Source organism: Balearica regulorum, chromosome 13 (assembly GCF_011004875.1).
Source record: "Balearica regulorum gibbericeps isolate bBalReg1 chromosome 13, bBalReg1.pri, whole genome shotgun sequence".
In the NCBI taxonomy this organism is placed as follows: domain Eukaryota; kingdom Metazoa; phylum Chordata; class Aves; order Gruiformes; family Gruidae; genus Balearica; species Balearica regulorum.
Window position 1 is genome coordinate 1823032 of NC_046196.1, and position 17016 is coordinate 1840047.

Consider the following 17016-nt stretch of genomic DNA (forward strand, 5'->3'; position numbering starts at 1 on the left):
CAGTCCCGTGGAGGTGCTGGCAACCAGCAGCAAGCTGCTAGCAGATGGCAGAGACGCAGGGGGCACGGGGAAGAGGGGGCCAGGAGATGCTGGTGGCTTCCGGGAGGGATGGCCGCAGCCGAGCCGGTTCCCGACCAGGACGACAGCTTGCATATGGATAAACAACGAGATAATTACAACCTTTGGCGGGGGGGGGAGAAAAGCCCATGGCTGCAGCGTCCTCCTGCTGCCAGCTCCTGCGACCCATACGTCCCACACGGCTCCCTTCGCAGCCTCATCACAAGAAAATTACTCGCCATAAAAGCCCTGGCTAGAGCGCTGCATTAGATACAGCTGTGAAACCATTTATCTATTGATAGACCCCTATTGTCAGGGACTGGGGTTTGGCTTTCGTGCGAGCAAGCAATTTGGAAAAGGGAAAAAAAAAAAAATCCAACAAAAATGACAACCCAAAAAACATAACAACCAACAAACAAACAAATAAAGGAGGAGAGAGACAATACCCGACAGCTCGCAGGGTTTCCAGGCCTCTGCCAGCTGGGAAGCTAAGCGTATGAAATATGCATCACACTGAACAAAGCAAACTGAAACGTTCGGCGGTGGAGAGCTGTAACCCTTTCCTGTGCGCCACAGCCAGGCACGGGGAGAGCGAGATCCCCCGGCTGCCAAAAACTTAAGGGGAAAAAAGAGCAGGAGAAAAACCATCCGGGGCCATGGGTAAGGAGAAGCGCTGACAGCTTTCCCTACGCCAACACCCGGGCTCTTTGGGAAAAGAGCCTGATCCTATAGGATCAGACGAGCTCAACAGGCAACTGCTTAAGGCAGGTTAAATGTTTAGGAACCCCTTCGGACGTGAGCGGCTACAGGAACAATAGCTGCCATGGCTCAAAGCAGGCAAAGCTGCTGCTGTCCCCCCACGTGCACTTCCACATCTCTGCTCCCCAGGGATTTATCGGAGGAGGAGCGCTTCTCCAAGCACTCGAAGGACAGCATCTCTCCAGGGGACCACGCTCCTGCACAGGGAGGAGGCGGGGGACACTGTGTCTTGGTGCGGGCACTGGGACGCTGACGGGGAGTGCCACCTCCCGCGGCCCTGTCCCACATCAGGCTGCAGAGCATCCTCGGCTGGGAACAGACTGTGCAGAGAGGGCATCTCATCACGCCGGAACACCTCGTTTTGGTGTTGGCAGCGATGGTGCGGCTTCAGGCAGGGCATGGCCAACAGCCTGATCGCACGTAGCTCCACGTCAGCTCAGGAAACCAGCTCGCAGCTCAAGGGGCAGCAACGATTAGCAAGGGAACAGCACAAGAGCCAGCTAGAAAACCTGAGCAAACTGGGAGCAATGGAGCACAAGGCTCATGAGAGCTGCAAGGAGATCAGAGGGCTGGAGCACATGCGTGAAAGGAATCCAGCACTCTAATCAAGGGATGGGAGAAAATGAAGGGAAGAACAGAGATCCAGGAAAGTTTCAGCTAAGTAGATTATTGATCTTCAGGGTGTGCCAAAAACCAGCTTTGCAAATTACAGCAGTCCCCTGCTGCAAGCTCAGGCAGTTATGGAATGGCAAAGCAGAAATGCTCCCTACCTCCCCGCTCCCACCACGCACACGCCTTCCTCTGCCGCCACCGTGGTGCTGCCGAGCTCCTGTTTGCATCTCACTGCGGCAGGATGCGCAAACATGTCCAAAGGGTGACAACGTGAAAGGAGACGGTGCGATCCCCCAGCATCTAATGGGAGAGACAGTGTTAGGGGGAAGAAACAGCTCAGAGAAAGTCTGTTGTCTTCTGTTGTTGAGAGGGAGCAGAAGGCAGAAACCTCAGTCCAACGCGATCGGGGAAGGTGGTGACCTTGCGAGGCTCCGTACAGCTAAGCAAATAATTTCCTTGGCAAAGGCAGGCGCTCTTTCCGCTCGCAGTCAGGAGGGTTTCTGCACAGCGGAGCCAAGGCGTGAACGCCTCGCAGATTGCCCTGACAATGTGCCTAACCCCCGGCACGAAGATCACCTGCTCTGCGGGAGCTGAGAGGCTGGCGAGGAGAGACGGCTTGGAGCCCAGCTCCTACTGGGGTGCTCAGCATCCCACCAAATCTGCCCCACCGTGCTCGCCCCTAGCCCTCCGTGCTGCCGGGCACAGCCGCCCCGCAGCATGACGCCATGCCCCCGCCGCAGCCGGCTCCAGTTTGGCAGTTTCATTATTATCTGTGCAGCGGCGCAGATGTGCACCGCGCTTTCTGTGTACGGAGAAAGGTCCCTGCCCCAAAGTCGTACAACTGACACAGACGGCAGGCACTCTCTGTGCCGACCCGGCTGCCGGGAGGTGTTTATTTCCAGCAATCCATTACGGGACATTTGGTAATTTTTCATAGTGTCACTGCCAAACCAGACAGAAACGCCCAGAGCAGGGATGGGGATGCTCGTATCTAACCCGGGCAGAGCGGGTGCTGGGAGGGCTCTGTGCCTCCTGCCACCGGCCCCACCACCACCGTCCTTCCACCGGGACCCCTCTGCCTTTGATGGGTTCACACCACAGACCTCCCAGCCCTCAACCAACGTGCTGCAAGCCTCAGAGCCCTCCTGCCAGGGAGACGAGGAAATATTTGTTTATCCCTTCTCGTAAGAGGCAAGGAAAAGGCCACGCCAGGGATGTCCAGTGGCACAGGCAGGGAGGGTGACACTGTCCGGGTCTTCTCACCCTGGGGACAGCCCCTCCACCGTGGAGGAGCTGGTTTTAAACAAAGCCAGGCCTTTCTTTGACTGGTGGAGCGTGATGAGCACTCGGACTGTCAGATCCTCCTTGTTTTAAATAAATTCCACTGACGTACTCTCCTCTGACATAAATTATTAACGAAGCATGATGCACACAGTGTGCCAGCAGCAGTGTCTCAGGGCAGGAACAGGCAGCAGGTGAGGCTTTCTGCCTGCAGCCACAGGTGTGAAGCAGTTAAATTACACCGTCGCTGGGAGAATAGGTGTGCCACCACGGCTGCCACCTGCCCGCCAGCGTGGCCATGCGATGAAAAGTCACACTCCACACCCGGGCCGTATAAAAACCAGACTCCTGGCATCTCCACGCGTCCGTCTGCGCCAAGACATGCCAAGAGCAGGGACCGTTTTTCCCACCTTGCCACGGCCCTTCTGACAGTCCCAGGGAGAGAGGCAGCCGACTCTGCTCTGCTCCTGGAAATGCTGTGGGTGTCCTGGAGGTACCTAGGGTGTCCAGCGGCTCCTAGGGTGGCCCGAAACGTTTCTCTGCCTCCAGCCTGAAGAAACTCCCAGTTAAGCTGGGACAAGGGGCAAGGTGGGTGAGATGGGGACAGCCTTTCAGAGAGGGACTGACCCATCAGCCAAGACCCAGAGGCAAACTCTACCACCTCCCCACGCCCTCCCTGGCTGATGTCTTGAGAATTCACTAGAACATTCAAAAAAACCCCAAGGGAGAGCCTGACGGAAAGCCAGCCATCAGCAAAGGGCCTGGGGCCAACACCAGTACTGGTGGGAGCTCCTGGGAGACATCAGAATGGACCTCAGCCACCCGTGCTGGGGGCTGAAAGGTGTACGTGAGACATGGCTGGGATAAAAGGGCAATTCCTCTGCCCCAAATATAAACTCAAGCAGCCTGAAGCCAGACAAAAGAGAAAAGTTATGAGTCTCAGCTCTCTGAAGCTCTGGGGAGTGGTGGGCTTCCAGCACCAAACACAGGTCATCTGGGCTCCCCTTCTTCTCTGGTCACTCAATACAACCAGAAGGAAGGGGAAGGAGCACTGAGCAGAAAAAAAAAACATTACGTGTTTTTTCCTCTCATAATTCAGAAGAACAATGTCCACATTTCATCCTGGAAGTAGCTGCACTTGGGAGATTCTTGTGTCTGGGACATAATTTGTGAAATGCCTAGGGAACCCTTAGGGTAAAAAAAGCATTATAGGATTATTATTAAAATGGACACATTATATTTCATGTCTCGGTTCCACACAAGTGGGGAAAAAAGGCCAAGATCTAACTCCATGATGAGGGGACAAAAGTGTGCAACATAACACTCATCCAGTGAAGTGATAAGAACAGGACGTGGCTTCCTACGTTTGAGTGCCGCACCGGAGCAGCCGCTCATCTCCTGCTTTGCCCACTGCTCAGCCACATCACAGCTGTGACACTTTTATTTTATTTTTTTTAATAAAAGCCACAATCCCTGGCTAGAGTGGTTCCTCTCAGCTCTCCCCAGGCTCGTTTCACACATCTGGGGTGGGATCCAGCACCCTGTTACAGCATCAGAACACCATCTGCTGCAGCCTGACCACAACCCACACACGGGGCCGCCCGTGGTCCCGCTGGCTCCTCCAGCTGCCAGCACAGGCAATCTAGAGAAAAAAATCAAAGGCTTTCTCGAGCCTTACACCAGTACTTACACCAGCAGCGGCTCTGATGTACCCTGTCACAGGCCCGGAAGCTCCTTTCGAACTCTTGGCATGTACGTGGCTAGATGAGAAGCTATTCCCCAGAGGAACGAGTAAAGCCACGTATTTCAGGCTGAATCTCATGCCTGCCCGCCTGTCTCCCACCCACACAGCGCACACGACTGCTGGCGTAATTTCTCACACACATACAGCATCTATCTACTCAGCCGAGCCCGTACATCACCTGGCTATTGATCTGCCGGAGGCGACGTGACCTGCACCCGCAATGAGGGCGCAAAGGAGATGTGGGAGGAGCGCAGACCCTGGTTAGCTGCTTCTGCAGGGAGAGAAATGGGCTGAGGCAGCAGGATGCTCTGGACCTTGGGCTGGGGGCTGCAGGGAACCCACAGCACCCCAACACGGGGGCAGCTCATGGGGAAAGGGCCCCAACTGCTTCACCATCAAGGATATCTGACTTCCGAGATACCAGAACTGCTGGTGCTGATATCACTTGGCAGCTGGAGCTCAACATGGAGCTGGACTTTCATGGAGACGCGACGGGTTGGCCCCTGGGCCGTTTTGAAATGAATGCAAGCCCCAAAGCACCTCCCCCAGTCCTGTCCTTCCAATTCTTACTGCTAACACCCTGATCAAACCCAGTGAAATAACCACAGACCCCATTTCTAGATTTTCCAGCCCTCATCCTCTCCTCCAGGCTATTTAGTGACTCTTTACACCACAGTAGGGTCCATCTGAATTCCCGTCAATGCCTTGTTCTTACCTTTTGCCATAGACTTCAACTTTTTGTCCTGGCTTTCAAAGGCCAGGCACCGCTTAACCCATCGCCTTCCTCTGCGGCATCAACAGCCTCAGCAGACACAATGTCATCATCTTACACCAAAGCCCTTATACCACAAGCCTTCACCTCACTCCCACGCAGGGGGTGTTCTCTCTCAGATACTGTTCACCTATGCGGCAAGGACACCACTTGTGCGGACCATAAAGTACCGTGGCTATAGTAAGCCGTAAATCAACACATGAAAGAAAAAAAATTCTAAATAGCTTCACTGAGTTCCTGGGATTAACAGCAGCGCAAGTCTCAGTCCTCGGGGCTTCAAAGGGCTGGGGAGGAGACAACTTTTTATGAGACAAAGCGAAGCAGCAGAGAAGACGGCTGAGCACTACCTGTGTGTGGTGTTCATCTCCCTGAGCATGGATGGTGTAGGAACGACCACCGTTTTTCAAGGTCTCAGTGACAATACGCACTTCCACCCCTGGAAGCGGGGTGCCCACAGAACCTGCAAAGGAAAACAAGACTGAAACAGTGGACGGCCTCTGGGAAACAACAAAATCAAGGATGCAAAAGAGCAGCTGCTCGTCTATCAATGGCATCTGCAGACTGTGCTGGCACTAAAGAACTTCCTAGCAGGGGGTTACCCTTCAGGAAGGCTTCGATCACATCGTATGTCTGCATGCAAATGTCACTGCGGTGCAATACGCCGTTGTTCGCTGAGCAGGCAAGTGTTGGAAATGCCTACGAAAACAAATGTGTCTCCAGCCCTGAACAGTCTCTCTTGGCCAGTCTTTGAAGACATCAGCACAGCTTCGTAGCTCAGTAATGAAGCTGTCTTTTTTTTTTCTTCTTTTTTTAAAAAAAAAAAAGCACCATGAAACCTACACAAAGATGTGAAAAGAAAGAGCATGATGATTACTACAGTGGCTCACTGCTTCTCTATAGCCTGGACCTGACAGAGAAGGCAAAGGCTTAACAGCGTGAGAATTGCAAGGGATTATCTCAGTTTTACGAGACATCAATACACCGTATATAAAACATCATAGGAGAAAGGCAGAGATCAAAACCATGCCGTTCTTCCACAGGTTTCAATTTTCAAAGCCAGGGAATCTGACATAGTCTCACAAACAACTGCTATTAAGCTCCGAGTTGGTCCTGCTACCCAGAGCTCCCCAACCTGCGGCATTCCCACCCCTCGGTTTAGTGCGTGCTCTTCTTGGCGAGCATCCGAAAGCACAGCAGAAAGGGCAGCTTTGTTCCTGCCACCTCTGTCTGATGGGGGGCTCCAGGCTCAGCAGCAACCGGGAGTCGTGGGCATCTGCTGGCTCAGCAGGTTTCACTCTGCATCTCAATGGCACAGGACGGCTCTCATTGCAAGATGAAGCCCGTGACTTTCATCCCCTGCACGTGGGGAAGAGGGATGTCAGCACAGAGGAACCTGTGGCTCAGGAGGACTGCACAGGTCTGAGCTTAAATCAGTAAGTGTACTCTTTATTTTAAGATATGATCAATTTTTCCCCTGGAGAGCCTCCAGTTGGTGATGCTTTCTAGCTCTGCTAGGATCAGCTCGACATTGGAAAGTCCTTAGAGGAGGGTGTGCAGGACCCAGAGCTCAGCGTTGCCCTCCCCTTGTTGTCTGTATTTCAGGCATTTGGGTACAAGTGGCATTTTCCCTACCCCGGTCTCATTCTCCTGTTCAAGCCCTGGAGATCTGATATCTGTGACATCATGATTTTGTTTGCTACATTGGTCAGTTGCCATGGAAATCGCTATGTCGTCGTAGCCCAGATTTATGGCATCCCTGCAGGATCAACTAAGAGCAGATGGGCTATGAGGGAGTGAGATTTTATTGCGGTGAAACTACCCGAACAATTAGCAAATCTGGCAAGAAATAAACAGAAAGCGACGTGGCAGTTCTGGGATGTGCGTCTGCTTAGCTTGAAATTGCCTTCAGCACTCAGGTCAGCCAACGTGTGGCCAGGTCCTCCTCATACCACACACATCGCTCGGGCTGCTCTCATCTAACGGCCAGACGCTGCCAGGAGACAGAGGACTGCAGCAGGGTAAGGAGGGAGAAGCACGTGCCAGGAGAAGTCACCAGGAGAAGTGCCCGGAGGTGGCGTGTAGAGGCATTTACGTACTTTAAAGAAGCTGGTACCTGCCATGGTAGACTCTAGGAGGACTCAAAGCAAGTAACAACTCACGGAAAACACCCTAAATGTTTGCATGCCAAGCTTGCTGAAGCCACTTTCTAGACTACTCTGGCAACATTTTCTCCAGTGTGAAAGATGCCTCGTGTGAACAAGCCTCCAACCTGCCTGCGAGACATGGTAAGGGACGGCGGGCAGACACTGCAAAGTCAGTCTTGCAAAGCTCACGGAGGGAGCAGCAACCGGTGCGATGAGCTGCCATGGGCTCTCGCAGCCTTGCCATCTCTGGAAGCTTTCAAATCAAGATCAGATGGCTGGATGCCTTCCTGGAAGACGCTTCCTCCCTGTATGCAAGCTACTGACCTCAACACGGAAATGTAACGGACTGATTCATGGGCAGCAGGACTCAGTGATCAGTGCCCACTTCTAGTCTCAGTCTTTGAGAACGAAATACCAAACAGCAGCACAGCGCTGTCAAGTAAATCTGCAGACACAGAGAAGGCAAAGTGTTTCCTGTACAGTGTTTCAGATCACCATTACAAATACAGCTCCATCAATTCATTTCCTACTTGGCTAAAGTAAAACCAACATGTAAAATAAGTCCCCCGTGGGGAGCTGTTTCCTTATATTCGGTCTGGAAAAGGCTTTCTGGTATTTAGGAAAAATGACAAACTTGGAAATCAACATCTGTAAAGGCTGAAAAGGCTCACAACATTGATTAGAGCTACACGAACCTGAGAGTATTGATAAAATTCATGCAAAAACAATGACTAGAGCTTCTCAGGCCCATCCGCCGTGTCAAGATACACGCCGTGCCGACTCCAACAGGTCAGCAGAAGGCTGAGCCTGTTCCCAAAGGAACAGCACTGGAGGTCCTGGCTTCACCGAGACCACAATGGGGGGTGATCAGAAGGGGGTCGACACTCAACACTGGTTTCCTTTTGTCCCCAGCCATAATCCCGAGGGAAAACTGGGGAGAAATCTCTGCTCCTTCCCCTCTTGCTCCCTCCCAGCTCTCTCCAATTTGCAGGCTCCTGAATGTTAAGAAATGCTGGCAACCTGCCCGCGGTGTCAGCTCAGTTGGCATCAGCCGGGCTGCAGTCAGGAAGGAGTGACACTATTATTCTTTCACCGGTTCTCTTCTGTTTAAAAAAGTTGTCAGCTCTTCCCAGATAAATTTAATTGGCCCTGCGGTCTGTGTCCTTCGGTATCTGGGGACCTCGATGCTGTTATGTGCGGTGGTGTCCTGGGAGAATTGAAACAGGCCAACGATAAGGCACTCAACGATCTCACTGTCAACAATACACGGAGTCCCCGCTGTAGGAGCTATTAGCCGCCTCTGATCTAAACCTCCAATTAAAGTGGTGATTAGGCCCAGTGAGGCATTCTCCATCCATGAATTATTCATCTCCCTTCACAGTAACAGCACCGGGGGGATTAGAATGAGAGCTGGTGAAAACAGAGGCATTTTAAGCAGGGTTTTAACCATATACAAGCAAACATTTATCTTTCAAATCTTTCATCTTTTCTTCTTTTGGAAATTAAAGTCCCCAAACCCGTCCCTGCCCCTTCAGAGCTGTGCCACACTGCCAGAGGCACTGGTGGTGGCACGGGCAGGACAGGTAGGTGCCGAGGACTCGACCCTTCCCCAGCCACACCAAGCGGGTGAGGGAAGCCCCAGGACCTCTCCTCAAAGGCAGGAGCTCATGAAGCAGCAGAGAAGGACGTGTGCTGCTCCTGCTCCAAGAGAAATGCCCTGGCAAGCGCGAGGATCCCTGGACTCACCCACGGGGTAAAGTGCCACGCTTGCGGCGCTCCTTTTTCAAAATAAAGCTAATTATCTCTTTGGCTAGCATCCGGGTCTGCAGTCACCACTGCCTAGCATCTGTTCCAGTAACACCAGCGCTGTCTGAGGTCTTTTCTCTGGACACTTCACTCCTCCTGCCCAGCTGCCGTTCCCAGCCCATCGCTGCAGTTGACTCTCAGTTGATTCTCTCATGCTAGATGCTCTGTGGTACCTGGTGACCTTACATCCCAGCCTCTAACAGGGTCCTATATCAAAAGCTTTTTCACAGCTCCAGTGAATTATGCCTCAGCTTCACTCATCTGCTTCCCAACTGACGCTTCCTGAAATACATTAATCAAGCCTATTCAGTTATAGCCCTCTTTCTGTAAGAGGGCTTCACTGATCTTCACCTTTCTGAGATGCTTCTCTTCCCCTCGTGGGGCTGCAGCTGGCCTGTATCCCCAGTCCCTCCGCTTGTAGCTGACGAGAGGATTCGTCCCCAGCTCCCTTGCAGACCCCGGTCCCCTAAGGGACCCTGCCCCAGCTCTGTTCAGGAGCACGGCCACCCAGCTCTAGGGTAGGAGCTGCCCTTCCAGGTGCCAACATCTGTCTCGACTGCTATTTTCAGTCTTGTTTCCTTTGTCCTTTTGTCTCCTAGGAAATTTCTAGAGCCTCCACTCATTTACCTTCCTGAAGATGAATGAAAAGTAAATATAACCAGGCCACAGGGACACTTAAACCGCACCATCACCCTGCGGTGTGGGGCTCACGGACAGTTCAAGCTCGTGCAGGTGGGAATCCGTTTCCCTGCCTGCCTCCCTCTCCTACCTGCTGGGATGGGGCTTCTGGAGGAAGGAAAGACAGGCTGAGCTGGGGTGGGGGAATGACAGTTACTCTGCAAAAGTATTTCACGCTGCTCCTGAACTGCATTCAGGCTGGGGAGCCAGTGTGAGGGAGCTGCGGCTTCTCCTCTGCCTGTGCAATCCCTGCAGGGGCACTGGGTTGGGACTGGGGAGCTGTGGGAAGCCATGACACCCAGGACAGCCCCCCTGGGTAACACCGGTCCCCCAAGACACCGGAGACATCCGGTGCCATGCATGTGCAGACAGCATGCGAGGAGGAAAAGTGGCACAGTGGTGGGCTGGGTTGCTCAGCAGACAGATGGCCACGTTTTTAACCAAAGGGGGGGGGGAGCATTTCATATTTTTAATGTTTCAGATCAATTTATTTCTAGGTTACATAAACTAGAGATATTGAGAGGAGTCACAAAGTGTAGCTAAGAGAAGGGAGGGAGGACAAGGAGAGAACAGAACCAGAGTGTACAACGAGGTGTGACAATTTCTAATTCCTGAAGAGTCAAAAAACTTGCACTAAAATGAGAGTGAGCAGACATCCTATTTTAAATGTTCAGTACCGATCAGTTGGACATGACATGATGCGTGGGGAATCCTGTGCCAACACCGTGCAGGAATACAACGTCACAGAGCAGGAGCTGCAGATGCAGTCCCATCGCAGTGCCTGAATTAAGACTTTGAACACAATAAAGCATCGATATGGACTCTGCCTCCTGGACAGAACCAGCCTGGCTGGTCAGGTCAGCGCGCACCACTGCAAGCTCTGCGCACGCAGCTTTGCCCATCCACTGTGGCCAGTGGTCCCAGGGAAACCCACGAGCCACTTCCCACATACCCATGCCCCTTCCTGGCTTCCCAATGCCAATTCCCCTACCAGCATCGTTGTTCCTACTGTTGCCTGCTCCCCAACGATGACAAAGGGTGATGAGATGTATATTCTCTGTGATGAGAAAACCCAAGAACACTTCACAGCCAAACGCCTCCCAACAGTGTGCACCCTCTAGAGACTCCTACCTGGGACACGGACTCCATGCAAAGGGTTAGAAAGCGCCATCCCAATCTCAGTCATCCCATACCTCTCCAGCAAGGTGTGCCCAGTGATGCTCTTCCACTTCTCCAGGACAGGCACAGGCAGGGCTGCTGAGCCCGACACCATTAATCTGCACAAGGAAACTCCGTATAAGAAAGTATCTAAGATACCTTTGCTCCAGGGAATTTGCAGTCTAACACAGGGTTACGTAAAGCCTTAAGACAGAAGCCCCCAAAACCTTTTAAATGCTACCAAGGATGTTCCTCATGTATAGAAGATTCTCGGTCTGATATGGGGTTTAAGTTAAGATGGGACAGCCTCCTAAAAGAGATATTGCAGTACAAGCTTGGGTTGCAAGACAAAGTCCTTAGTCTTGTGTTACGTAGGGCGACACATATAATGAGCGTGCAGACCCCTTCTGGCTTTACCATGCAAGAGTGGCTCGTAATTAAATAATGTCACCCTGGTTCTTGTCAAAGAGACACTAAAGCACAACAACCAGCACTGCAAAGAGGTGATGCTGAAAAGAAAACTCGGCAGATCCACCGTGGAGACAGCCAGCCACCAGCAGCCCCAGCCCAGAGGGGCATCGCTCGCCTACCTGATGTTCTCCTGGCAAAAAGCACGCACGAAATCCTGGACTTGCAGCTGAGTGAAATGTTTGTCATAATACTCTATCAACTTGGCATAGACAGTGGGCACTGCCATGAAGACGCTGATACGGGGAGCTTCGGAGCTTAGGAACTTATTCCAAACCTGGAAAGGAAGGGAACACATAAAAATACACCTCAATATAAAGCGTAGAAGAAAGTGATGGCCAGCACGGTCCTGCTAACTCCTCAGCACCTTTGAAGAGGTTCACAAGTGAGGGCTCTGCAAACACTTCACGGGGCAGCGAGCCCCGCCACTGCTCCTTTGTACGGTGCAAAGGGAAACGGAGGTACAGGAGTGCAAGAGGCTTGTCCAAAGCAAAGCCACCCTGGGCTGGTGATAAACGGTCAAACCTCTGCTATCTCAGGCTTCTGGAAAGTACAAACAACTGGAAGCCTGTTGCGTGCACCTCATTCAAATCCAGAACAACAGCTCCCAACCCTCATCATGCCCCTTATTGCCCAAACCAGGATATTCACCTCTCTCATCCCACCAGCGGATCACCCAGCTGCTTTCACTCTCAGTGAGCACAAGATGATGGAAATGGCATTTTTAGTACCGTCATGCTACAGCCAAGAATTTGCTCATGAAGACATAAGCTTGTGGCAGAATCAGTTCATTCCCTTGTCATGTACAGCTTTTCAGAGCCTTCACAAAGCCACTCGCTTTTCAAAGCTTGGGACCTCTTCTTTGGAAAGCCACTAAGTCACATCCAAAGAACGCAACACACAGGTAGGAACCCACAGACTCGAACCTTTGAAGGAGAAATGCTTTTAAGGCGGATGACAGGGCTGGGAAGAGAGATATCAAGCACTTGAACTGGAAGTGAGACTCCAAGTGACCCCCAGCTGCTGCCCTGGCTGCGCAGCCCTACCTGGGAGCAGCTAGCAACGGGTAAGAGCCATAAATACCAGAACTGGGCCCGTTCCTCCCACACCTTGCCACTCTTCCCTCTAGGTAAGCTCTTCCCAAGACAGAAACGATCCAAAGCCATCAATAAATAAGAAGCTACGGTGACGGCCGCCTCTTTCCTCTCGCTCCGGTCCCTGCCCCGTTGTTGACAAATGTATTTCCTAACCGCTCCTGACAACACGCGCTGCCTCTCCCCTCCCTGCCCGCGCACGCTCAGCTGCACACAGGCGCGTGCGATGGCGAGAAAAAGCAGGAATTGATTGAAGGTGAACAAGTGATTCTCCTTCATGCTGTCACTCTGCCCCCTTCCCCTCCGTCCTGCTCGCTCAGGCTCCATTTCATTACTTTCTACTTCGCTGCGTCGGCGCAGTCTCCCCCCACATCTCTCACTCCACTGCTTCAGAACAATCAGCTCCTAAAAAAACCCCACCACCACCACGTTGTTATTCTTAATAGAGCAGGACACATCCGACAAAGGCACTGTCCCACCGAACAGAAGGGAGTTCACACTGCCACCCAGCCCAGAGATGGTCCTCGATTGGGGTGAGACGGATGCATAAGGTGAAAACCCCCCAGACACCTCGGGAGCTGGGACATGAGCACTGCAAGACCCCCTCAGCATCGGGGAAAGCAGAGGACAAATGTGATTTGCCCGGAGTGGTGGGTGACATGCCTGGAGATGGAACCCTTGCAGAAACCCCACCTACCAGCACGATCCCCTAAAACAAGCCAGAATAGGTAAAATTACATTTAGAAGGACCTAACCCCTACCAAACCCCAAAGATCTTTTTCTCTTCAGCCCCCCGATATCTTCCCCATTGGAGGCAGCAGGATGGAAAAGGACCTCTGCAAAGCCAGGGGCTGGATGCACGGACCTGCTCTCCTCCGCCTGGTGCTCCCGAGAGCCATTGGGCAGGGAGAGACGGGCAATGGCAAACAGGGATCAGGGCTGTGCCCAAAGAATTGAAGGGAGACAGATGCTCGGGGCTGTTCAATCTTTTCTGTGTAATTTTTTTTTTTCCCCGCTTTCACAAGTCCAGAGCAGCTGTAGGGAGCGCAGGCAGACTTCCAGTCTGGCCAGGCAGCAGAGTTATTTTCACATGGATTTGGATTTCAAAAAAAAAAAAAAAAAAAAACAAACCACCAAACCAAAAACATCACTCCAAAACACAGCAGATCTCTCTTGCACCCCAGAATCCCCCGTCCTCGCACGCCTGCTCGACTCCTGCCCTAGATAAAATTCTCCCCACCACCACTCCAGCCACGGGAGCAGCTTTTTCTGTGTCAGTCCGACTCGCCCCAGCAACAGTCCCTTCCTGAAGATAAGCAGCTGCCTTTGGATTTGTGCCACCAGCTGCTGGGGTGATCTGCTGACAGCCAAACATCTCCACCTGCTCTGCTCCTGCTCAGCCAAATCCGGATCCTACCCACGTGTTTTAACGGTACTAAGCACCGAGCCGCGGTACAAAGCTGGCAGCCCCGAGCCCTCCGCAGATCCTGAGCTGTCCAGAGGGCTCTGTCACTGCCTAGCCAGCTGTAACAGCTATTTCTGTTTTATAACTATAACTTCAAGGTTTGAGAGAAGGATCTGGGAAAGTCTCGTTACCTGGAACTAATCAATCAATCCTGGGGCTTGGACAGGCTCGTAGCAAGAGGCCAGCTTTGCCCTTCCAGCACACAGCATCCTCCGACACCGTCAGGCTTAGAGCAGCACAATCAATCTCTCCCTCTCTGTTATCCCACGTGTCACCGTCACCACATCAATTACCTGCGGACAGGGTATCGGCAGCCCATCATTTCGTTTATTTTGCTCACCTGATACCTCAAGACTCCAAGTGCTTTTAAAAAACCGTGGATTCTGGAGGCAAACACGGCACTGCGTGCCAGGGCTGCCGGACTTTGCACCCAGTGCTCACCGGACCCGAGGGAAGCAGCAGACTTCCGATGGAAGATGTTCAGGAGATGGACCAAGACTCCTTTTAAGATAAACAAGGGCTAGAAACAAAAAGTTTCTAACTGCAAGAAAGCAAGAGTGGGAACAGCTTCCTATCAGCAATAACAGCAGCGAAAGCCCAGGGCAGGCTTACCAGATAGGGCTGCCCGAGCCAAAGAAGTGGGAGAGCTTCTGTTCTCAAGAGCCTTCCCATCAGCCCAACATTCCTGATTTTCTTCCCCTCCCACTCCGCAAAAGCATATCTGAGCAATTCCATGGGCTGTCCAGTGGGATTTTGCCATCAGTAAAATTTAAAAAAAAAAAAAAAATTAAAAAAAGGAAAAAATTACACCAGTGGGTACAAAACAAGCCCAGTGAGACACAGCTGTAAGATTTTTCCCACATGTTTCTTCCAGCACACAGATGGCAAGATGGTGAACGAGGATGGAAGAACATGCAACTTGCTCCAAAAGATGGTCCTTCCATACAGCAACCTTCCCAACCAACCTCCAGATCCACTAAGATCACCTGAAGCAAGAGATGCAAACACAGAGGAGAAAAGGCAGTAAGTTTTTTCCTTTACGGAGGCCTCCCCTTCAGAGGGAGATGCACAATGCCGTACACTAGAAAGAAAACATTAAATCTACTAACATCTTGGCATCTTTTAGTACAAAAAAAGAAAGAAAAAAAAAAAAAAAGAGAAGGTGGCAACAACCATTTGTATGTTAAATCTTGTAAAACTTTGCCTGAGATAGGACTCCCAAAACCAGCGAGAAGAGATGCAGGTAAAAATGCCCAAAGGCTGAAAAGGAAGCGAATATCAGCATGGATTTTCCATCAGACCACAAACAGATAATAGACAGCCCGTGCTGCTGCCTTTATTGACAGATACAACAGCTCCTCTCTTCTACAAAATTATTGTATCATTTTCAGTTGTTATTGAATTTTTTTTAAACCTTTTCAAAAGTAACAATACCCCTAATGCAAGGTTAAATCATCCCTTTACTTCCCTTTTGATCGGGGAGATGGGTTTGTGTTTTGCATCGATTGCTGCCACACGGGTTGCACCGCCAGCGAGGAAAAGGGCTGCCTGCAATTTTCGGAGCGTCTGTGAGAGCAACAGGCATCGACGCGGCTGCAGCCGAACCAGCCCCTCGTTTGGCGAGACCCTGTGCCTGACGCCGAGGACAAAAACCTCCCGTAACTCCACGGAAGCACCGAAGGGATGGCAGGACCACAGCCTGATGTCGGTTTATCCCCGACAGAGGCAGACAGGCGCGCCACGAGATGGGAGAGCATCAAGGGGAGCTCTGCTCTCTCCTAAGGACCGAGCCACGGACGCTTCGTGAGCAATATGCAGAGAGAAACATTCTTCCTTCAAAGGGAAATTGGGCCCTTGGTGGCTCCGTCTCATGTTTGTTATAACCCCAAACTGTTTGCGCTCTGCATGACTCTGGTTTTAATCATTTATTCATCAGTGCAGTTTGATGGCCCCTCTGCATTCCAGGCTGAAGCTTTTAAACCCTTCCTACGCTGTAGGCGTACTGAAAGGAGCAAGTGCTTTCCCTGGGACCTGGTAATATAAGTAAATATGACAGGCTCTGGTTCCATTTTTTATATTTCCCCACACACATCAAAAGAGATTACTCCGTAACAGATGCTGAGGACAGACGGCAGATCTGGGGAGATGGGAAGAAAAACTCTAACTTTTTAAAGCCAGGTCTGTGAGAAGTGATCAAACATAATCCATTCACTAGTGACCCGCTCCTCCTTCCACCGACTCCTCTTTGAGTCTGAAATAAAATTACTCCTCTGAAGCCTCCCATTAACGGATGAAAAGACAATTGCCTTTCTCCAGCTGAAACTGGATGGGAGACGCAATCCCCAGCACACTACGAGCGGCATCTTAGCCGTGCCTGGTTATTGGAGATCAGACTCCTCTGCTTAGATTTGCTTTTCTTTTACAAATAAACTAAAAGAGCTGCCCAGAGTGATGTTTGCAGAAGCGACAGATCCAGGGGACAGGCTCATTGCAGCGCACGCTTCTCCTTCCCTGAGGCAATGGTGACTGCCAAGCCACAGATCTCCCCGCACAGCCCAGCGAAGGTAATAAAGCATCAGCGCCCAGCCTCAGCCCGGTTCGCACAGATAACAGCAGGAGCAAGGACAAACCGTTTGCCCGCAGACGTAGCACAGGCTGCCGGTCTTCACGAGGAAGTCGGGGGGGGGTAACCACATGATGAGCAGCGAGCCCGGAGCAACACCTCACACGCAAAAACCTCGACAAGCATCACGTCTGTGGCACCCTCCCACCACGGGGAAAAGCTGCCGGGGGAACAGCACGCTCACAGCACCTCGGAGGAATTAGTCCCAAATCCCATGCTAGCTTTGGGCACTCATCCTTCCCATCAGGACAAACGCCTAGAAAGAAGGATCCAAATAAGATTAACAATTTTGATGGCTTTGCGTGTGACCCTGTAAAACTGGGCTTGATTTTTAGAGGGCTTGATCCTCGGAGGC

General features: G+C 51.8%; 1 protein-coding gene across 11 annotated transcripts in view; it reads right to left on the reverse strand.

Annotated features, from left to right (window-relative positions):
• Window positions 1–17016, reverse strand: part of ACSF3 (acyl-CoA synthetase family member 3) — a 65415-nt gene that overhangs the window by 38241 nt on the left and 10158 nt on the right. For 8 of the 11 annotated variants that reach the window (XR_012837587.1, XR_012837586.1, XM_075765607.1 and 5 more), the window contains exons 4-6: window positions 11602–11756; window positions 10985–11130; window positions 5573–5685 (exon numbers count right to left, since the gene is read on the reverse strand). The exons of 1 other annotated variant lie outside the window; for it this stretch is intronic. Coding sequence is in view for 8 of the 10 variants with exons in the window: in XM_075765607.1 (XP_075621722.1) it covers window positions 5573–5685; window positions 10985–11130; window positions 11602–11756 (414 nt within the window). In the remaining 2 variants the exon portion in view is untranslated. The remainder of the gene's footprint in view (window positions 1–5572; window positions 5686–10984; window positions 11131–11601; window positions 11757–17016) is intronic. 2 more of the 11 variants (XM_075765605.1, XM_075765612.1) reach the window with 1 other exon arrangement.